The 24375-nt window shown below is 35.8% G+C and overlaps 1 protein-coding gene across 2 annotated transcripts in view; it reads left to right on the top strand.

Annotated features, from left to right (window-relative positions):
- Window positions 1-24375, top strand: part of GBE1 (1,4-alpha-glucan branching enzyme 1) — a 136928-nt gene that overhangs the window by 62073 nt on the left and 50480 nt on the right. For both annotated transcript variants that reach the window (XM_056482866.1, XM_056482874.1), the window contains exons 7-9: window positions 7-216; window positions 21504-21619; window positions 22347-22474. In XM_056482866.1, coding sequence (XP_056338841.1) covers window positions 7-216; window positions 21504-21619; window positions 22347-22474 — 454 coding nt within the window. The remainder of the gene's footprint in view (window positions 1-6; window positions 217-21503; window positions 21620-22346; window positions 22475-24375) is intronic.

The following is a 24375-nucleotide window of genomic DNA, read 5'->3' on the forward strand; positions in this document are numbered from 1 at the left end:
GTGCAGCCGCTACGGAACCCCTGACGACCTGAAGGAAATGATTGACGTTGCTCACTCCATGGGCATCACAGTCCTGCTCGATGTGGTGCACAGCCACGCCTCAAAAAACTCAGAGGATGGTCTCAACCAGTTTGATGGTACAGATTCTTGTTTCTTCCATTCTGGATATAGAGGCACTCACCAGCTCTGGGACAGCAGGCTCTTTGACTATGCAAAGTGAGTATAAAACATCACTTCAGCTGTGCTAGTGGTTATCATTTCATAACAATTCTCTTAAAACTATATTCCTCCTCAAACGGGTAAAGTAGTTTGGATTGTTTGACAGTTTCGGTATGTAGAGTTAAATTCCTCTACTTGCCTAAATGCTTAAAATCTAACACTAAATGATAGTATTTCAATTTTGTTATTTTCTTGTCATCTATGCCTGCCTATGTGCATGTTATATATCATATGCATTGTATATATTATATAATAGTGTAATTTTTTTATTTTAAAATATATTTCTATATAAATATAATTTTAAATATCTGCTATATAGGAATATAGAACTGTGTATTTTATGCATTAAAGAATATATGAATGTTTTCCTTCTATATATAGTATGTTGCATGTAGATAATAGATTATGTTTGTATATAAAAGTAAAATAATAAGAAAAGCTGATGAAAACTTGTAGTCTCTGTAAATTTATTGACAAACTGTCAGGTGGTTGAAATGTGGGAAAAGTTTCCCCCCAGGACAACCAACTCCATTTCAAAGAGCTTCTGGAGGTTAATATAGAGCAGGGGTCATTTTCACTTATAGAGACCCAGTTTGAGCAAGCTTAATTAACTAGTATAAATACAGTGTCTGTCAAAACATATTAATGCCAGATGATTATTAGTATTTAATATTGTTTACTCTGTATTCTCTGAGGTGTTGGGGGCAAGGAGATGGATCTTGTCCACTGAATGTTTCAGTGGTTTAAATGGAGAAACAGGCACAAGCAGCCAGCTTATTTCAGTCTCCTTCTCACATTTTTTTTTCTGTTTGTTCATCCCTGAACTACCTTGATTCTTCCCTTTCCTTTCCTTTGTTTCCCTAAACATTCCAAAATAAATTTTGCTTAACTTTACAATCTCCTTATAGCATATCTTAATGAAATTCTATGAAAATTAATAACTTATTCCAGGATAAATTCTCTTATTTCCCCCCCTGAAAATGCATAATCCTGTGTGATCTTCGTATCAGTTAAAGTTCTGTGTTAAACCTTTCAAGGTTACATTTGAATGTTCCTCTGGTGGCTCATCACAGAGCAACTGTAGACTTCTGGTGTCTTAGTTGTTAGGGGTTTTGTGCTGCAGTTTTTCCTATTTTTCCCATTTTTCTCCCCTACTTGCATTGAATTTCCATGGACTGGATGGATGTGATTGTGTTGCACCATTGCAAAAGTCATGTTACATAGCATAGATTAATTGTTTAATGGAATTCAGTGTCAAACCAAGTGACCAGTGTGAAAACTGACTTGTCCACTTCAGTACATAGCAGGATGAGCTGTTCTTTCTTTATTTACTTGTTATTTGGAACAATTTAACAGGTTATTTCAGGGGGAGTTTTTGGATTGTGATTTAATTGTTATAAGAAATGCATTTTAGTCCTTCCTATTAAGCTTTAAATTCATACTCAAATAAATTGTATTTTAAATAATCTTAAAGCTTTAGTATCAATATGATAGTATTACACATTTTATTTCATTTGATGCTTATGAGTAGCCAACAAGTGTGTGAGTCTCTACTGGGACAATAAAATGTAGTTAGGGATCTTCCTCTGTTCCAAGCAGACACAGAAAGTGGTGCTGGTATTGTGTTTGGGGGTACTTATAAATAAGAGAAACAAATAGCTGCTTTGTAGGTTGCACTTGGCAATGGTGAATATTTCTGCAGAACTGAAGAACTGCCTCCATAGCTCAGTTGGGTCAGTGATATGTGCCTGTACTGTGGAATGTCTTTCCATGCCATGGCATTGGAATAGGTGCCAGGCTGAATACTGGAAGGGGGAAGTGGGAAGGGATGAGATCAGAGAACCTGAAGCTCTGCAATGGACAGCTGAGGGTTTCTTGAAGGCCATTTCCCAGCCCCTACCCTCTCATGATATGCAAGAACAAATCTGGAGTTCTCTTTTCAAACAGTTGTGTCTTCCCTCTCTTCCCCTTCTTCCTCTTCAAGCATAGGAAGCTGTGAACATTTTCTAGTCATTAAGGGATTCTTTTACCCTAATACCTGAGACAGTAAATATTCTCTATGTGTTTATAATCAAGCTTTAAGGCTGAAAAGATATAACTCTCATGGTCATTGTAAGTTTTACAGAACTGATTAAAAAATAACTTGCATTTTTCCTTTATTCTTTGTGTGTGCAGGTTCCAAGCAAAATTGTGAAAGAATCAAAGTGACATTTCATTGAAAATGTTGGCTTTGGGGTTTTTCCTACCCCTGTTTAGTCTGTACTGGCATTCTGCTAATTTCCATACCAGTGGATGAGCAGATCTAGTCTGGATGAGGCGAGTATAAAAATCTGTGAGAGAGACTCAAGTTGCTGGCAGATGTTGAAAGTTTGCTCAAAATAAATGACAGCAAACACAGTCTGTTGAATGGTCTACAGAAAAGATTGCTTGCTGAGTGAAATTTCTTCAGCTAGCACAGCCTTCTGTCCTGTGCAGAGCTTGTACTAAATCCCTTTCCCTCTGTAGTGGGAAAAACTGTTAAATTTACAGGTACTTAAACATCAAATGCAAAGAATGCTCAATTCATTTTGGAATTGAGAGAAACTAATTCTGTACTGTGAAAGAGATTAAGGAACAGTTGCTTTATCAGTTTAGTCTGTCTACATTTTCTTTGAAAGCCAAAATGTAAGTAAGTTTATCTCACAGCATTTGCAAGATTATTCAGTTGTCTGTGAAGGGCACTGTGAATACTTGCTGTAACAGAATGTGGCAAAAGATCTATATCCATGCTAAGAAAAAGAATTATATCTCTTGTGCATTTAAATACTATTTTTTAGTAAAATTCAAATAGGTAGAGAGTATCTCCAAGAAACAATAATCATTAATTAATTAATAATTTTCGTAGCTCTTGCACATTTTTGTGAGTTTTTCTAAAATCTAGATCCTGTGGGTTTTTTCCCTCAAATATGCTAATTTGGTGGTTCTTCCTCTCCATCATCTCCATCCTGTCTGGCTATATCTGTGTCCATCCTGCTTCCTCAGCAACCAGCCCAAAAACCAGAATCACAAAGCTTCAGTGAGAATTGCCATTGATGTTAATATTTTCTGTTGAAAAACATACTTTTATATAATTTGCTTTAATATTTTGACTTTTCCAGCCCTGAATTCATGAAGGGAAATGCTTTAGTCTTAAAGAGCTGCCAGAAGCTCTGAACTGGTACTGTAGTTGACACTGTACAGTTAATTTTGGAGGAAATTATTGGCCTTTGTTGTGTTCCTGTTAAAGGAATCCTAAGTAAGGATTCTGCTTATAATTAATTTTTCACAAGCAAAGTATATATATTTTTTCCCCTTAAAAACATATTCAAAGGTTATTCAGGTGCCAGGTTCATTAGAAATGATGTTGCAGACCCTGGAGACCAGGTGGGATTACAACTAGAGTGGTTGATTGTCTTTTAATTTAAATTCATTGTTCCAAATAGCGAATGTATCTAAAATAATAATCAGGCAAAACAATTTAAAAATAATTGAGAGCAAGATATTACCTAGTAAAGATTTTTCCCACAGCACTACATAAATAGAATGTGAAAATGATGTTGCCCTTCTAGACTCGTTGAGGTCCAAGGGTATTGTTTTTACTTTTAAGGCTTTTCCTGTTTTTTCATTAGACTTTGTTGGATTCTCTTCTGTCTTAATCCAATTCTGAATGTCAATAGGTATACTGATATATTTCTGTGAGCCTTTAGGAGTATGGTAGGATTAAAAGTCAGAAATCATGTGATGCCTTCAGGTTGTTTTTTTTTAATTGTTGTTAGTTTGGGATTTTTTGGAGGGAGTTTAGTTTGTTTGGTTTTTTTTACCAAATGACTCTTTTCACCTAAGTAATTAGGCAAAAATTTAAGTTATTTCATAGTCTAGGACATTAATTGGGCATACAAAAGTCAGAGATTGATTTACAATGCAGTTTTAATTTGAATTAGTCTAGCTTCCTTGAATGCAGCAGTATGATCAGTAACAGGTGATATTGGATACAGGGATTTGGGGCCAGCAGGTGCCCCGGCATCTCCCTTGGGGCTTTTTTTAATTTTTAATGCCTGTTTTCAAGGGTTTTTTTTTTTTTTAAGACTGGATGTTGTGTCCGTATTTTTTGGGTTAAAAATCATAACTAAGCTGTGTAATGGGAGAAATCTCTAAGTTTTTTTTCATCAGTTTCATGGAGTTTCAAGTGCTATCCATGCCAAACGTGCTTTGAAATGTACAGGTAGGGTTTAGTGTGTATAAACACTTTGTCCCATGAGCCACAGTTTTTACATCAGGACAACAGATGACTTGCTAGTCCCCTGCTACCAGTCCAGATGTTCTCTCCTGCTCAGTTTTCTGAACTGCTGGTGGAACAGCTGATTATAGCTCAGTACCTTTTTTTTTTTTTATTTAATTAAATTTTTCTTAAAGTGTGTTATAAACTGTCATAGCTCTGAAACTGCTTTTAACCTTGCTGTCAGTGCTGCAGAAACAGGGCAGCTGTCAGGTGTTGAAGCTTGTGTCTTTGTTCTGGTGTAGGTGGCCTCTTCCCCAGCTTGCCCCTCCAGGGTGGGGTGGGTCACCTGAAGCTTTTTTCCCTTGTGCTGTGGTCCAGCCTCGGGCAGGTGTCTCAGGTGCTCTCTTGCATCTAAAACATCCACCTATGTTTGGATGCTGAGACAGTGGCCTTTTCTGCCACCCAGTGTTTAAATCCTGCATAAAACCTATGCTGTATTTTCTGGGGAGAAAGGGCCCACTGCTTTTGCTTGCCTTTAGGATCTGGCTCTTTAAAGACATCTTTGTCTTCTGATGTCTTCAGCAGCCTCTGTCAAGCTCTGTGTTTAAGCTTCTTTAAACAGCTATTCTTCACCCAAATTGTTTTTCTCTCTTCTGATTGCCTGCTTTGCCAGTCTTTATCTGCCGCTGAGGTGATGATAGTAGGTGGAATGAATTGGAATATAAATCTTTCAGAGTTTAGTGTTCAGTTAGTAGGGGTACCTGTCTGAGCTCATAATTCTCTAAACATAGCTGTTCAGAATATTTTTGGTTTTGTTTTCCTTCAATTCAGTGATAAATTCTAAATATCAGTGGATGTAAAGACTTGTTGCCTTCTTTGGGAGCATCCCCATCGTTTGCAACAGTTTTCAGGATGAAATGGATTTACTGCTACACTTTATTGCTTACACCATTAGCATTTTAAATATATTTAAGCTGATGCTTAGGCTGATGTGGAGTACCATAGAATTAAAGATTCTGGTTCCTTGCCTAATGCTCTTAAGGAAAATTGGCACATGAGCATGAGATGCAGACTGCAGGTAACAGGTTGTGTGTGTTCTTGCCATCCACCTCAGGGGCCCTTTATTGACATATGTGTTAGAGTGCAAAGATTTGACTGCAAACTTCATGTGCACAAAGGAGAGATAGGATTTACAGGCTGCTGGGACACTCACTGCTTCCAAGGTGACACCTGAACAGACACTGCTGACCAGGCAGGTGCCAGTCAGATGGGAGAAAGAGATTGCCACTACTTGTCACAAACCCTTGGTGGTACTGGGTTGTCCTTGTCACTGTTTCTTCCTTTTACCTTCTCTTTGCCATGTTCTTCCTTTTAAATCCTAATGTTCCTTTCCTTTTGAATCCTAGTGTTCCTAAAAACCCTGTCTGTCTGTAACTTTACCTTTCTTATCTCATCTAGTTCTAATCTAAAGTCTTTTCAGTTTTTCTCTCAATGAAGGAATTTTCTCAGAAGCTTAGGATGTGCAGGTTTTGGGACACAGTTTGGGGCACAGGAAGAGGAGAGGGAAAAGCAAGCAGGGGTTGTTTGCACATAATTAGTTAATCACATCCAGTTGACTTCCCAGAGTGTAAGAATTGAAGCATTTCTTTCTGCAGCTTCTGAGGATTTAGCAAGGTGCAGGTAGCATTCTCCCAGCTGTATTTGGCACTAATAAGGGCATCCAATGCCATGCCATGGTTGCCACAAATATGCTTTCACTGGGGAGAATCTTGGCCATAATTACATCTAGACTAAAGGTAATGCAGAGAGAGTTGGCAATGAGAGAGATTCTCAGTCATGTGTTTTTTAATTTTTTTTTTGGTATGTTGTTGATTCTAGAGTAATTACAATAGAACAGAGATGTAAGTTGTGTTCCAATATGTAAAACATAAAGCTGTGCAGATTTTAATTCATTTCATGCCAGTCTTCCTCTACCAAATTAGTTTAGGAAGACTCTGTACTTAAAAGATCTGCATAATATGCATTGGAATTTCATTTGGCTGGCAAAGGTTATTTCTTAATGACTGTTTTAAGGAAGCACTGCTTGCAGCATAATAGTGTGATTTTTATTCTTCCCCCCCACCCCTCATAAATGTAATTATTTTGATTAAAGATTGTCTTTAAAAACACTGTCTGCCTATGTTCCTTAGCACTCTACTTCTAATAGACTGGATTTTGATGGTGACTGTGACAATATAGAAATACTTGATAAAATTTAAACCTTAAAGTTGAAGACCTTCCATGCCTAAAATTCCTTGTTTCTTTTTGTTCTTTCTTCTTTTTAGTCATTGTTGTAAGTGCTAGTAAGCAAATACTTTCAAGTACAGGGACACTGGAGTTCATAAGTTGCCATCTTTGAAGCGAATGGTTACTGAAATCATTGACAGAAGGGATGATACATAGGAACTTACTGCAATTTAATCAGAAAAATTAAAGTAATAGTGCAAAAAAAGTTTCAGCCATGGTAATATGATTTATGGTATGTGCAGTTGAGAGCTGCTGTATAATTGCTTTTTTAATTTTTAATTTTTAAAGTTTTTAATTAAGCTTAATTGTTTTACTGTATTTGTTTTTTTGCAAATTATACTGTGCTTTGGTATAACAGACTGTGAAGCTTTAAATCCATAGGTGCTCTAAAACTCAGAGCTTCACATAAGAATCCATGTAGCTTTCTTTGAGGTGTCCAGTTTCCCAAATTAACCTCCAATGTTGCATTCACAGCTTTGTGTGAAGTTTCTAAAATGTAGCTGCTCAGAAAGTGGTACAGTGATAAAGCAAGATATTGAGATGTGAAGAAAGGCACACTGAAAAGTTGCAGTCAATCATTCTAAATATTGTCAGGTAGCACATTTTGAAATATAGAGGTGACCACTTGTAGCCAATTAAATTCAATTGTATCTTGAATAAATGCAGTCACACTTACCTGAAGTTGATTATGGTATTTCAATAAATATCTAAAATTAGCTAAGATTCAACACATTGCGGAGAATCAATTTGCATCAGTCTAAATGCAATAATGATCTTGCATTTAGTAATCCACACTTGAATTGACAACTTCCACGCTGTTCTTAAGTGATTTCTGCTGCAGTTTTCATGAGCAGCATCTGTTGTGAATAAAAGATTGTGCTGGAGAAAAGGCTGATAATTGTGTAAGTTTGAGAAGAATCCACAAATGAAAGGAGGGATGTTGACTTTCTTTTAATAGGCTTTTATCCAAAGAAATTCAAGGTTGGAGGAAAATTAGGCAACTCATAGTAGGGAAAGAAGATGGAAACATTAAGACAATTTTTTGGGTTTTTTTATTCTATTATTTACATGTTATGTAATGCACAGATCCATTTGAAATCCATTTTTGAAAAGCTCATTGGAGAAAGCATAAAATAAATAACAGGTAACAAATCAATTAATGGCTATGTCTACAAAGTAGAAAACAATCAAAATGCTGAAGAATTTAAAAAGTCAGTAGCATACGTATGGCCAACAGATCAGAAATAATCTGCAAATAATTATGCTGATACATGTAATATATGTATTATTTACAGTCTTGAAAGGGATGCCACATTTTCTTGAGAATGGCATAAAGATAAAAATTCCTGTCTCTAGAAGGTGGCAGCCTGCTGCTTCAGGGAGTAGCTGTCTCTGTCAAACAAACTCATTCCCACCTGTAGGCACTGACTGAGATCCAGCTTGGGATGGGACTGTACTGGGGATAGGAGGCTGAGATTTAGGGAATATTTATAAGGACACACTCAGCTGTATATAAATGTTTTCTGTAGGGGTTATTTAAATACCAGAGTGACTTTGGAACTGATGTTATTGAAAGAAATGTTGTCATTGATTCTTAAGAAATTACTGGTGAAATTGGAGCAGAAAAAAATGGTACTGCTGTTCCTATTATAATAGTAATGGATGGACAGGGAGCAGCTTTTGGCTCTGTTCTGACTAATGTAGTTACAGGGCAAGTCAGAAGAACTGAAATAGTGTATCATGTCAAAAGTGTCTTAATGAATAAGGAAGATACTGTATTAAAAGCTTTATCCCTGGGAACAAAGCAAATTGTTCTATATCAGGTCAGGAAAAAGAGTGGTTTGTGGCTTTTTGTGTTTTTAAAAAAGTCTACTGTATTTCCTTGGCTATTTTCCCCATGGATTTGCTTTGGGCAGTTTCTCATATAAAAAAGGTATCTTTATAGAATTATTTCTAGTTTGCCTTGAGAACTGCAATTAAACATCTCTTTGTCCTGGTTCATCCCCATGTCTCCTCTTTGATTTTGACAATTCCTTGTCAGGTCTTGAAAATTGCTATAAAGTTATTTGGGGAAAAAAAAAAAAAGGAAATTAATTGCTCTAGTTAGTAATTAATGGTTTAGATAGTTGACACAAGTTTTTCTAAGTTATTCTACTACAATAAATGAGTTTATTTCAGGCAGAGGAAAGCAAGTGTACAAGTAATACTTTGTAGACCTTACCCCTTGATTTATTTAGTGTTACTGCACTATAATTAAGTCTTGTCAAGTGTAGTTTTAAGGATAGATATATGTGAACAAATAAACAAGAATGAAAAAGCACATCCATAGTCACTGCTCTGTACTCTGGTAATTTTTTCTGTAGGATACGACTTAATTTGCTCAAAGAGCTGAGTATGAAGTTCTCTGAAGAATTGTTAAGTAAAAGTATGGATTTTTTTGGTATCTATAATATATTTAGTCATTGCACAAAGAGTGTCTAAGTATATTTATCAAAAGGCTTCACAATGAAGAGAAGAATGCTCTTTGCAGTCTATATTTTTATTCTTTATTCCTTTAAGATACGTAAAGGAAGTAAAGTAATGACTGTTGTCATTTTCCTGATTAAATAAACACATAAGATTGCCTCTTCTTGGCTGCAGGGATTTATGTAAACACCAAAGAATTTGTCATTTCATGATGTGGAGTGAAGCCATTTTCCTTTCTCCCTGTCAAAAAAAAAAAAAAAAGTTAGACTCTACAGCCTGTGTTTCTAACCCACAAAGCTTCTGAGAAATTGATGCTGTCCTTTACTTTTCTTCAGTGCTTTACAGTGATCATCTTTTTCCCCTCTTGCTGTTTGTATTTAGCAACATTTTTATTGCAATCTAGCACACCTTTGATTAGGGCAATATATTTCAGCTCAGGCTTATTATTAGCAGTCTAAATTTTCTAAGGTCTCCAGTAGAGTAATAGAGAAACTGGTATTTTTTGAGGAAAGAATCCATTTGTTATTAAACCACAACTGGAAGTGAAATCATGCCTATGAGTACAGTGTTACATTTTTATACTCTGACCTTTTCCAAGCAGGTGGAGGGAGTGCTAGTTCCCCCTTGTCTTCCCTCCCTTCCCTTCTCCCCTAAAGAGGAAAAAAAAAAATCCAAACAAACAAACAAAAAAAAAAAAAAAAAAAAAAAAAAAAAAAGGAAAAAAAAAACATTTAAGTTATTGTTTCACTTATTATGACACCAAGTTAGGCTGATAAATAATTAGAATAATAAATAATAATAATAGAATTTTTCACACAAATATATATACCTCACTGGATTCAAGTGTCAAATTTGTCTGAATGACATTTTGACTGTAAATGTAGTCACAGCTATGAGCAAAAAGCATTTGTTATTCTGAATGATGTCATCTAAATCTAACAGATTTCTTTTAATTTTTCATTTTAAATGGACTAAACTTGGACATTCAGAAATAAGTTCCAAAAGTTGGTGTTTGAGGAACCCAATACCATAATCTTTGAAAATGCTCTATATACAGTTGGTTTCAGGGATAATGACTTGGAGAAATTCACTTTTTCTTCTGAAATTTGACTCTTGCCTTTAAGATTTCATAGATAGAGTCTATGTTCAAAGAATCAGTAATTTGGAGTAATTAGTCAGCCAAACACTGGAGAAAAATTATCCCAAAAGATTTCCACTGCTATTTCTCCCCATTTTCTGATTTGAGTGTTTAGTATTTATTATTTTGTATTTTTAGACTATTCACTGGCCTGAAATATAAAATTCTGTATTTCCCTTCCTACAAATTAGTTAGAGGCTTATAACTATTTTAGGGTGGATTCTTAAGCCCTGTAGGTGATTCACAAAGAGAACATTTTTGGAGAGGAAAAAAGTCAACAGAAACACTAAAATTTACATTATCAATGTTTTCAGGCTTCCTTTGCCAACACCTTCTTGGAATAAGGGCATTGGAAAAGATGAAAATCTACTTTGACTTTGTTATAAGAAATTCCAAGGTAATTATTTTGTCATTGGGTTAATTGGGGAGGAAACTGAAAGTCTGTCAGGAAATGGGAAGCAGCTTTCAGCTGGATGTTCTTTCTAATCCTTATCCAGCTAACAAATTATCTAAAAAAAGTAGTGACTTACAGAAAGTAGTGCAAAATAAATAGCATTCTTACAAACTCATTAATTGTCTGCTGGAAATAGGAAATGATTTTTAGGTTTCATCAGCAGTTACTCTTAGCACCATCCTAACCCAAACTTGGGAAACCAGAAACATTTAATTAGAGTCTGAGGACTGAGCAACTCATTTGCCAGCAATACTAGGCTGTCAATATGTGCAAGGGCAAACTTGTTTTAAAGTATTTCAGAGTATATTAGCTTTAGTTTTCTTTGTGTTCTGTCCTGGTCTAGAGAATGAAACTTGTTTTCTATAATATTATGAAGTTTCCACTTCAGATGTATTTTAATTAAAAGTTTCTATCATGCCACCATGCAAGCCAGGATCAGTAATAGTTGCACTGAAACATGATCTGAAATAGAGAATATCTGTGGTAGGAATAGTTGATTTCATTTCAATTAAAAATCATGGCATTTCAGTAAAAGACCTTACTGTTAAAAATAAACACATATTTCCAATGCATGAAATATACTGGTAGATTAATATTTCCAAGTGGAGATCAGTCACAAGTGGTGTCCCCAAGGAGCTTAGTGGGATTGAATTTTGTGGATGGCACCAAACTTTGTGGTACAGTTGATTGGCTTGAGGGAAAGGACATGGGACAGGACACAGGTGGCAGGACTTGGGGCAATGGTTTTAAACTGGAAGGGTAGGTTTAAATCATAAGGAAGGAGATATAAGAAGAAAAAATTTCATAGGGAGGGTGATGACACATCAAAGAGGTTGACCAGAGAGGCTGTGGATGCCCCATCCCTAGAAATGTTGAAGTTCAGGGTGCACAGGACTCCAAGCTGATGATGTCCCTGCCTGTGGCAGGGGGGTTGTGACAAGATAATCCCTAAGGTCCCTTAAAACAGATTATTCTGTGTTCTGTGATACTGTACCAGTTCTTGTGTACTAAGCAGTTATCTTAGAAGAACAGAAGTTGGTTTAAAACTACCAGGGGGTTCTGTTGCCTTGTATGAGTTGCCATTCCATTGTTGTGATGCCTTAAGTTTTATCTTTCATATTTTCCAGATTCTGTACTGCATTAGTATTTAACTCTGAACTTCATGTAAAGTGTTAGCAAGTTCTCTTCACAGTTTAGTTAGACAAAACAATCCTTTTCCAGCCTGAGGACCAAGGACATGGTTGCAGCTTCAGGCCCAAAGAGTGCAAACAGCAGAGAATTGAGGAGAGCAGTTTGGGAGGGTGGGAGCTCTTAAACTGAAGCTGTAATTGGACAATTAACCCCAATATGTAAATAGATCAAAACTTACTAGAGTGGGAAAACTTGTGACTTGGAGTCCATCTTGGGTGGAGACACTGCTGGGCTCTTGTACTGCCCAAAGTGTGTCCTTTGAAAGCCTTTTAATAAATTCCTACTTTATTCCTTTAACTCTGTTTAGCCTCTATTACAGGTAGCCTCTCCTAGGCATCAGTTGACTAAAAAATGTAAATATAGTACTCAAAGCTTTTTCAAATGTGGAGGAATATGTTGTTTTAAAACAACTTTCTAAGTAAGCTGTAGGCAGTCAAATATGTTTTTTTGTAATATTTATCTAAGGACACTAATTATTCAATATTTTCAAGATACTATCTGAGGCTTCCATTGTCACAATTTAATTGCAGTGAATTAGTGGGAATACAACTGAATACATTTTGGCTCAGTGTCTTTCCCACCTTCTTTTGTGGAAGCTTACAATTTTGGTGATTACAAAAAGATAGTGGGTATGTTAAAACGTGTTCAGGTCACAAGAGGTTTTAAAATCAGTGCATAATGCTTAAAAAATAGAATAATGGATAAAAAGTATAGCTGTGAATCAATACAAGAATTACACTGTAGGTATTTATTCCAGAGACAAATAATAATTTTGCTATGTATTTTACTAAGCAAAGCTACTGTAATAATCTATCATAAATGTGTTTATTCTTCGCATATTTATCTTCATGAAGTACAAATTATATAGTTGAAAAGGCAGTATCTAGTAAGAAATTGTTATTAAAAACTAGGTGTCTGAATACAAACCTGTTTTTTGGATCTCTTAGAAAAATATGAAACATATAGAAAGTGTATTTGCAAGTTTGCAGCTCTATTGGCACAGTCCAGTCTGAGCAAATCTCTTTCTTTAATTACATTTCTGAAGAATGTAGCTTTAAAATGTGCAGCAAAGAAAGGAATACTGTGCTGTGCTTAAGGATGGATTCCAGTTTGATATGAGCCCTGTACTCCTGATCTCCTGTGCTGGTTTGTGCAAATGCAAGAGCTTTGTATTCTGTACTTACTCAAAGAGAATGGGGACTGCTGCATGCCTGGGTCAGCTTTGCCAGGTGGCTGCTTCCCCTTGCAGATTCCTTGAATCTTGTGCTGGGGATGATCTAAGACAGTCTTCAGCCTCTTTGAGCTTTCCACTGGAACTGTTTTTCTGTGAAGGTAATAATTCATTGTACTAACTTTTCTGCCTCCATGCCAAAGTCTGTCACATAACTGAGCAGTCTCATCCCACAGTGCTGAAAGGAACATTTTGGACTGTATCCAGAGCAATTGCTGATGCTGAAGATAAAATCTGGAAGCATGAGAGGAAGTAATCTAAGCCTTGTATTAGCTAATATTAGCATAAAGAGTGAACTTCCCTTAGCCCCTGCTTCCCCAGGGTTAGAAATCAGTAGATTGCCATTCAAGACATGGAGCCAGTGTCTCAGAACTTCCTGTGTTGTCTGTACTGGATGATGACTGATAATGAACACTTTCAGTCATCTTAAAATTGTCTTATCCTTCTGTAGATTTGGGATTGCTACCAAGTTTCTAGTTGGGATGAAGGAAAGGATAGACTTTTTGTCAATAAAATAGAGACAGGATACTAAGTCTTCAGGGATTCAGTGTGCTGGTCTCTGAGGGTCTGAAGTAAAAGGATATTCAGATATCTTCTAAGGTGATGTCCTTGGTTGGTAAAATGCAAAAGTTTGTCCCTTTTTCAGTCTTCTCTATGTGATAATAACTATTCCTTATGAGGTTGATTTTGCCACGTTAACATAAAAAACGGCTGGCATGCTTTGTTGCTTGAGGATTAAAGTTTTGATTTGGAAATTTCAAGGTAATTACTTTGAAAAATATATTTTGTAGTAGCATGTGGATACTGAATGGTAGATTGATAAGGTATTGTACGAGATATCATTGTAGAGACGAATTTGAGACTCACACCACTGCAGCAAGTGTGATTTGCCATCATCTGTACACAGAAAAAGAACTTTTCAATCATCAGTGCTCTCTAACTTTTAGAAAAAAGATATTTGATGATATTTTTGTACTAATGCTGGAATTTTCTAAGTGGTAGAGGTCTGGTCTTGCTTCACTTCTCTACTGCTTTTATTTGGGATTTTTCAAAATGTGAAAATTCTTTTGTGAAGAATTCTGCTTCTTGGCTGCTTAAACACCTGTTGCTATTCATTTACATTAGGGAAAGAAATGCACCTGAATTCAAATTGAACCAGTTTGTGTTTGCATTTTGAAGGTACAGGCATAGCATGAATACTTTAAATCTTTTTATGTGTGAACCAGACATCTTCCCAGTGCCCCTTTAAGGTATCGTGTGGCCAAAAAATAGGGAAGAAGTATTTTAAAGTTAAATAAATGAAATTAGGTTTATAGAAAGAACTATTTCAGGCTTTTAATAAGATGATTTTGGAAAAGTAGAGTTTAAAAATGTTAACAATTGGCCAGGTAGTTAATATTTTTATCACTGCTAATGAAATGAATTGATTTTGAGTATAATTTTATTTTCCTATATAGGGAATAAAGGAAGTTGAGGATAATTGTTTTCTATTCCTATACATATATAATAGCATAATATTTCAGAAGAGAAAAAGCACCTCACAACAAAGTAGTTAAATCACCTTGACACTTGATTTTTGTTTTTTTTACCAGTCCTCATCTCTGGTGCCATTTTCTGGGTAAAGTTCAGGATAATGATCTGCTTAAAATCAAAAGTCACCTGATGTGTAATAGTTTGTAGCCATTTGTGCACTACATTTAGACTTATTTTGAAAGGAAAACTCAGTGATGAACTGTAAACTACTGTTTAATTATGGAAATTGTGAATTGCATTAGATTGTATGCAAATTCTGAGAGTGCATCTTTAAAGCTGTGATTTAGCTGTACCTTGTAGAACAGCAAATTTTGTTTTTTAATTTACAGACTTGATTATATGACCAAGCAAATTTAATATTGTCTAAGAAGTTTATTTTGGGAGAACAGAATTTTAAATAATCTCAAAGATTTTTATTTTATTAGTGCATAATTTACTTGGGCAGAGTATAAGTGGTACAAATGCTAATTTATCAAAATCAGAGCTGAAATCCATGTAGGCTTTATCAGCACTTAAAAGAGTTTTGTAATATTTTTTTTTATACTTATGTATGCCCTGCAGGCTCTGTTAAAGCTGCAGGTAATTGTCTTCAGTGCTTACTTTTTTTCCTTTTTTTTTTTCCTTTTTTTTTTCCATTTACCTCAGGAAGCCCACTGAGCAAAAAGCATCAAGAATATGAAATTTCATTACAATAAGTACCTACCTGTTTTGCCTCCAAGGCTGTTCTTATATTCACATTTTGCAGGCCATAACCTTTTCTGAGTAGTATTTGAATCGTTTCCATTTTATAGGGCAAATAACCGAATGCTTTATTTTATATTAGTTTACTCTTACCAAATGTGGGTAGGACTAGCCAGAAAAATGTAAGCCTAAGACACTGCTGCTTACTTGCAGGTTATTTTAAACCCTTGTACAGTCCATAGTTCATTTGAGGAGAAAATTTCTTTTTGTGCAAATATCATTTCAGGAAAGTTGTTTGAATATATTCATAAACATGTTTAATTCATTGGCAAAATATGAGAGAGAGCTGATGCAGAATTAACCTGCACCATTAAAATGAGGTGTCTTTTCAAAGCATCAATCAAATGTCTAAGCAATCAAAAATTGGGAAGTTCTTGTTTCACCTTGTTTTATGGCACTGCTTTGTACCAACAGAGGAAGCAGAATTTTGCGGGGGAAAAAGTTAAAATACTTTCAGGAGCACTTCAGAACTGCTGGTTCTATATGAATAAACAATGTGCCTATTTCTAAGAAATCATTTTCCCAAAGTAATTACTGAGCATGAGTCTATAAGTCAAATAAATGCATTGTGCTATTATATTGTTTACAGCATGGGATCAGGATTAATGGTTCCAGAAGGGCTGTTGTCTGGTGTGGCACTCTCAAATTACAATTTTAACTAAAATGGAAAACTCTCTGCATTTTCAAAGCTGCTGCTCTTGTTTTCTCTCAAAACAAACCAAACCAAAACAAAAAATCTACATAATAACCAGTGTTCTGCTTACTGGAACTTTTAAATAGAAAAGTGTAACTCTATAAAAATATCATGTGGATTGTGTATCATATATATTAGTATTGTTATTTTATATGTATATATATATCTACATACACACACATATAAAACCAAACTGCTTCTCCTATGAGAAATAGCTGAGGGAACTCAGACTATTTAGTTTGGAGAAAAGGAGGTTCAGGGGAGACCTTACTGGTCTCTTCAACTTTCTGCCAGGAGGGTGTAGTATGGTGGGGTGGGTCTCTTCTCCCAGGTAGCAAGAGGACATGGCCTCAGGTTGTACTAGGGGAGGTTTAGGTTATATATCATGAAAAATGTCTTCACTGGAAGGGTGAGCACTCGTGACAGGCTGCCCAGGGGAGCAGTGGAAGAACCATCCCTGGCAATGTTAAAAATGTGTGGATGTGGCACACACAGGGACCTGGTTTAGTACTGAACACCATGCTGTTAATAATTATGCTCAATGATCTCAGGAGGTCTTGTCTAACGTAAACCATTCTACAATTCTATATATCATGCATATAAGATGTATATTTGCCTGGGTTTATGAAGAATTGGAGTTTTGCTCACAAAAGGTACAGAAGTAGTTGTGCAACCCTGCATCCAATTAATTTACTACTATTAACTTTTGCCTAAATGAAACCAATATGATTTGGTTTGTGAAAGAACTTTAGATCTTCACTGAACAAATGCTTCAAAATTGGAAAATATTCCTTTGAGTAACTTGGATTTCTCATGACATTTTCATAGTACTACTTATATTAGTGACTTTTTTCCTGAAGGCTGGCCTTGAAATTCTTAAATAATTTTGAGGTTTTTAATTTTAATGCAAGGAGTGAAATGTTAAGGTGTAAGCAAAGATGTCTTCTGCCACAATTATTCATAAAAGTAACCATTATTTTTAACTGTTAGAGAAAATTTTAAATCTTTCAGTAACTTACTTGATATAGTCTGTAATTATGTCATATTATTGGATTTTTAAGTATGCTGACATCAATAAATCCTCAATTTCTGTGGTAAGAATAAAATCCTCTTCCTGGATTTAGAAGTAAATTCACAGATTCTGTCTCTTCTAGGGATATAGGGGAAATGACATGTTACTTGATGACTCCTTCTGCTCCCAGGCTATCATATGCCCCAGGTGGACCGGTCTTTTATTTGTTGTCTGCACAGTCCATTTTGGAGAGATGGTGCAGTTTGGATTGCCAAACAAAAGTTCTTTGGGTCTGTTAAAGACTTTATCATGTTCTATTGGCTGATAGAGCTGAGTGTGTTGCTGTGGAATGCTGTTCAGAGCAATTGGAGTGCTGTGAGCCAAGGTTGTCCCTTGGTTTAAACAGGCACTGCCACCCTGCTTTGGCTTCTCTACCCCTTATGACTAAAGAGAACTTGGGGTCTTGGCCATGATTTTATGCAGATGAAAGAGGGGAATTAGTAGTGATAAATTAAGGAGGTTGAAATACAAAGGGGTTTATTGTTGTTCTTGTTGTTTTCCAAACAGGGTAAGACTGGTTACCCTTTTGTATAACTTTAATCAAACAAAGTGCATCTGAGTAACACTGCTCATAAGCAGTGGTGAAAAAAACAAACATCTCTGTATTAGATCCAGATGTTTAAGTCATAAAATAACTTGTACCAGATTCACTGAAGGTTGGCATTATAGTTAGCAATATATTCATTAGATTGAATGCCAGTTTCTTTGTTTAGCAATCTTTTGGTTGAATTTAAGGCAGTCAACTGTTGAAATGTTTGGGGTTAGTTTGAGAAATAATAATTTAGCAATTCAGTGCTGCTATGTCTTAAGTTAACTAAGCACTAAGAAAACAGGTGTATCATCACAAAAGTCTAGATTCTAACAAGGTCAGCAGTTCTCCAGTATGTAGTAATAAATGCAATTCCTGAAGGTCAACATTAATATGGTTCAAGAATTACATCTTCAAACATTAGACACAGCCAATATTATTTTTTGTCCATAGTGACAAAATTAACTGGTTTAAATGCATTTAAATATTTTATGTTCATAATGGACTGGAATTTAAAATGCTTATGGTGAATCATTATTTTGCTTTCTTTATTAGTATTGAGGAAAAAAGCAAATAACGAGTATATCTTGTAAGCAATTTCACAGGTTTTCTGCTGACCTAGTATAGGAAAATTGTTAAATTTCTCATCACCTCATGAAACCAGGTCATCTAGGTAGATGTGCTCATTTCACTTTTTCAAACAAGAAATCTGCTTTTAATAAATGAGCTATGGGCTCCAAGGGTGAGGGGAAAAAATCCTGCAGTACTTCTCTGCAAAGATCGTCTTTGTTTTGCATGTCTGAGTGTATTCTGAATTACTTAGATTTCTTACACTGTAAATCATTCTGATCCTTAATGATGAACCAGCATAACATTCCTCTCTTTGATGCATGCAATGAAAGAACTCTTGCAATTTTTTAGTGTGCAAAAATGTGAGATTTTTAGTATATAACTTAAGATATGGCTTTTTTTTCAGAAGTCATTACATTCCTAATGAATGCTATCCTGTTCCATATCTGTCTGTAAAATACAAGAATGTACTCTTTTAGGAATGCTCCTAAATTACTTCTTCCTTTTTTGTGGATGTGTCTCAATTATGCCTCTTCAATGTTGCCCTCTTCTGCAAAGTTAATTGTTCTGTCAACTTCCATGTCTATTATTTCTGCTCCTATGAACAAATTGACTTGGATGAAAAAATGAACCTCTGTGTGGTTTGTGTGATTTGATTGTCTCAAAAAATCTGTTATTCTGGCTCATGTTTGGGAGCTGTGTAGTTTTCTCTCTGAAAGTCAATATGGTTCTAGTACTTTATATATTTCTTAAAAATTATCCTAAAGCTGATATTTTTTTCCAAGTTCAGACTAAAATCAGAGGTAAGATGATTATTTATTTATTTATTTATTTATGATCTTCTCTCCCATGTGCAATCAGATGCTTGGAAAACATCTGCTACTCCTACTCAGGTTTTTGATCTCATCAATTTTCTAACTAATACTTTGGTGCAACAAATTCATCTTGTTTGTTCTTATTGTTGTCACTTTTTCATCTAAAAGTCATTACAATTTATGTTTATACTGGTTCTCCATCTTTTCCCAAAGATCAATCTTCAGTGCCAACAATGGTGGAAAAAATTGCATTTTTTATCCATTTTGAGACTTCTGTGTATGTTTTACAAATGTACAAGTCCTCTTCACCATCTAATGGACTTTAAGGTTATAAAGTCAAGCAGATTGTAATAAGAAGAAATAACTTTTAAGTCTGGATGGTGCTTGTGGTGATTAATGTCCTTTAAGATAATGCATTATCTTGATTCTGTGCAAGATGCTATTTTTATTTGCTCAAATACTGTGATCCTTTCTCACAGTATTTGGCTTGCAGGAAATAGCTTTTTGTGAATTTCATGCTGAGTCAGAAAAAGACACAGCAAAAGTTTGCATAGAATTGCTTTTTTGTGACCAGTTTACCAGTTTGTAGGACTTTTGATACTCTTCTATCCTTTCAATATCAGAGCAATCTCAGTTTTATTCATTCACTGCAAACCATCTCACCTGAGAAATAATAAATATATGGAAGGTTCTTCAGACAAGCCCTGAGATTTTCCTAGTGTCATGTTAACTTGTGAATTGGATGATTTGAGGCAGGGGAGTGTAGTAAAGGAGCTAAAAAAAAAAAAAATCTTGTCATGTAAGGCATGCCCAGGAAGGGTGTTGGACTAAAGGAGTTCACAGTGAGCTGATTCACATTCCCTAAATTTGGAGGTTTTGATTTGGTAATTTCTCTCTTTAGATGCACAAGTGTGTATCTCTGTGCAGTGCATACTAAAATAAGGAGAAATATTATAAATCTATGGATGTAAATAAGAATTGGCTATTTAATGAGATCAGGATTTGACTTCACAGTGTATCCATAGCCTCCCATCTTTTCTTGTAATACTCAAGACTTAAAGCATCCTTTATATGAAGATGATTTTGGAGGAAGGAAAGTGGTGACATTTGTTTTTCAAAACAGAGTTTAATCCTTGTGTCATAATTTCTTCCTGACTTTACTGTTTCTAATGTATGGTAAATGGAGGAAGGGTCCCACTCACTAGCCTATGCCTACCATGTGCATAGGTGAATTGTGGTGTGGTTTGTGCAATGTTTTCCCTCTGTCTCACCCAGCAGAGGGTGGCTGGAGAGACCCTGCCTGCTCCTGGGCTCTTCTCTGAACAGAAACTTGGTAGAAGTGGGGTTGTAGCTCTGCTGTATTGGGAAATTGATTAGAGAGAAATCATAATATTGGCAAGTTGAAGATGTGGGCAAAACCAGTTTCACTACATCATGCGTTGTTTGATTGAGATGGGTGAGCTCTGTAGAGCTGTGGCTGGCAGGAGATGCATGTGAGGCTGTCAGAGGGGGCTGTGCCGTGGAGGGTGAACAGTAGAAACAAGATGTGGGTGTCTTTAGAAGCTGCAGAGACCAATGCCCAGGGGGAGGAGGTGATAAATAATATGAAAACTGTTCCTGGCACTACTTTATTCCTTAATATCAAATTATTTTCATTAATGTTTTCACATGCTTGTTCATTTTGGAACCTCTTTTATATTTTGATTTCATCTCCATGCTTTGTGTATGTGTGTGTGTGTTTATACCCCATTCTTGATGTTCTGAATTTCAAAATATACCTCCTCAACTTCCCCTTGGTTTATTTTCAAATGTGTAAAATTGCAACATAGTAGGTGATTTGGTATTCTACTGGTGACATGTGATTTGTCATTAATTGGGAAAGGCAGCTTTTCAACAGCAATTATGCCTAAAATTTTCTATAAACCCATAAAATCCTGGGAAGAAGATCTTGACTATTAAAATTTTATTTCCTTTTCTATAGCATCTTTTCCCACAGAGTGTAACCATCTTTAGAGAGGGAAAGAAAAATTAAACCAGGAAGTATAGGTAGTAAAATATAGTATATGTGTTCAGACACTACCCTGTTAGATATCTATGTAGATAGGTGACAGTTTTTACTAACTTCCTATCTCCAATCTTAAGATTTTGTGCAGTAAAAAGGCAAAGACTTAAAGACAATTTTTTTAGGGAAAGGTTAATGAAAAGCAGGGAAGAACTCATTAAAATAGTAAAATGTACTGTACAAGTACCACATATGCAAGTGGAACACATGGTATAAGGAACTCTAATTTTTTAAAGCCTAATAAATTATGCTCATGCTATTTCAGCTGGGAAGTCCTGAGATTCCTCCTGTCTAATTTGAGGATGTGGATTGAAGACTATCGCTTCGATGGGTTCCGCTTCGACGGCGTTACGTCCATGTTGTACCACCACCACGGCATTGGTAAGGGATTTGTCAGCTCTGGCTTCAGCACTCCCAGTGCAGCTCTACTGCTGTGGAAATAATGCTGTAAAGTTCACTTCTCAGGGGGGAAAAGGGGTTTAGCACAGGAGCTAGAGGGGCTTATTGGTCAAGCTTGAAACTAGATGGGAAGGGGAAGCGACAAAACCAGGCTTGGTAGTGATGAGCAGTGGAGTGGCACACCCAAAACTTGAGGACAGAAGATCTCTCAATCTGCTCCACAAGGTGCCAGCTGCAGCAAACCACACTGGAAGTGTTTCTGTACCAACAGAATGAGGAACAAACAAGAGGAGCTTGAAGCTTTAGCCCAGTCCCAGGGATTTGACACCATTGGCATAAGGAAAACTGGTGGGATGAGCCCTGTGGCTGCAGTACCACAGTGGATGGCTGGATGGGAGCACAATGCAGCTGGCACAAGCAGGTTCAGAAGATTCCTAAAACAACTGGATAATAGAGGTTGTGATTCTGGGGGATGGTCCTGTACAAGGCCAGGAGCTGGACTCAGTGATCCTGATGAATCTCCTCCAGCTCAGGATATTCTGTGAATGATCAAAAAATTCCAGATTTGTTAATTTTCTTGCTGTGTTGCTATGAGGATAGATGGAAAATTATTAATAGGTTTTGTGCTTATAAAATGAAATATTGTGAGAAATGCCTGTGTTTTTAAATAAAACTTGACTGTGGCTTTTAAAACTTCTGGTTTTATTAGGCACAGGGTTCAGTGGAGATTATAATGAGTATTTTGGCCTACATGTGGATGAAGATGCTTTGTGTTACCTGATGCTGGCCAATCACATGATTAATACCTTGCACCCAGAATGCATAACCATAGCAGAGGTAAGATCATTTTGCCATCCTCAGTAACATTAATATTGATTAGTTTGCTTTAGGATGTGAATTTCCTGTTAATTATCAAGTCACACTTCGGGTACTCAAGCAGTGACATGAGCTGAAAAATATTAATTAGTGGACAGACTTTGCCTGGTGGGGAAAAACAACCTGAATATGTGCTCTGGGAATTTTCTCTGCATTAATAGATTATTAATTAATGTGGCAATTTCTTTCTCTTTTTTTTTCCTTCATCACCTTGAACTTTTAATGAGAATTGTTTTTATTAGTTTATTGCTTGTGCATGATAGCCATTTGTCAGTAGTGCTCTGTGGTACTAAAGATTAACAGCCCTAATGATGTTTTGCATATTTTGAATTATATTGGTATATCTGACAATTACCCTTCAAATTAAATGCAATAAACTTATAAATGTTGAATATATAGGCTAATTAGATTTATTATTAAGTTTCTCCACATTTCTAAAGGAGTAAATAGACTATATTAATTGAGTTGATTGAGATCAATTTTTTTTGACTGAAAAATGTTTCTGGCACAGGGAACTTCTAAGAGTATGAAACAGCAGAGTATTCAAAATTTTGTAAATATTTTCACTGATATTTTGTCTTTATCCAGAAGAAAAATAATTTAAACATTGAGGATTTTTTTCTGTTATTGTGTTTAAATAATTCACTTTGCTTAAAAGAAAAAGTGGGATCTACCTGATACCACTAGGAACTATATAGATTTCTAATAAAAGGGTTTGTGATGCTTAAGAGTTCTTTATTTACCTTTGAGAAGCAAAATACTGCTTAACTTCATTTCTTACTTAGGGTAAAGTTTTCTGTCATAGACAACCACTGCTAAGAGCTAAATGTCAAGCTACCAAAACAGCATCTGGGGAATCAATCAGTAGCAAACTTGAGGTGGTTTCATTGAGCTGTAGGCTTATTTGAAATTAAATCAGTTAATTTTCCAGGTAGTCCTAGATTATAAGCATTCCTACCAAAGAAATTCTGAGTATAGTTGTCTTGTATTACCTGGCCTAAGAGTTTTTGGTTTTTTAATAAGATGCATCTTCAGTTTCTCTTGCTTAAGTTGAGAGCTGCTTCTTTTTCAATACATAATTTTCTGCCTCGGGAAGTTGCTACATGAATCATAGAATTGATCAATGTGTTTCATGGTTAAAGGAGAATTTCAGAAGGAGAAACTATTGACATAATTGAAAATTGCAAAAGGCAATGAAGAATGTCTGCTTGCCTATAGAATCAGTGCATGTGAGAAAAATGTTTTTCTCTGACCATAACTAATTGTAATATATTCCCTAATTAATGTAATTAATTGATGATTTTACAGCTTTTTAATATTCTGTATATTCATTGTCTTAGTAATTGCTAATTTTTTAGGTGTTACAGAGTATATGCTTATTTTTCATTTTGGTCTTCTAAATAAAGCAGTGATTAAAGTTCTTTATAAAGGGAAGAAAAAAATGTTAAGTAAAATTACGTCATGCCTGAAGTATTATAAACACAAACAGGCAAAGAAGCAGTGTGCTGTGATTTCTGTTTTTATATGCAGCTCTTTTCAAACCTAGTCTGAACAAATGCTTTGAAATTCGAGGTTTAATCATAGCATAATAAAATGGCCTGGGTTGGAAGGGACCTTAAAGATCTTAAGGTTCCAACCCCTCTGGCGTGGGCAGGGACACCTTCCACTAGCCCAGATTGCTCAGAGATCCATCAAACCTTGGTCCCTTGAACTTGTGGATGGGGCATCCACAGCTTCTCTGGGCAGCCTGTGCCAGGGCCTCACCGCCCTCACAGTAAGGAATTTATTCCTAATATTTAATCTTTCTTCGTACTTGAAGCCATTCCCCCTTGTCCTATCAATACATATCCTAGCAAAAATGT

Source organism: Oenanthe melanoleuca, chromosome 1, assembly GCF_029582105.1.
Source record: "Oenanthe melanoleuca isolate GR-GAL-2019-014 chromosome 1, OMel1.0, whole genome shotgun sequence".
Taxonomy (NCBI): Eukaryota; Metazoa; Chordata; class Aves; order Passeriformes; family Muscicapidae; genus Oenanthe; species Oenanthe melanoleuca.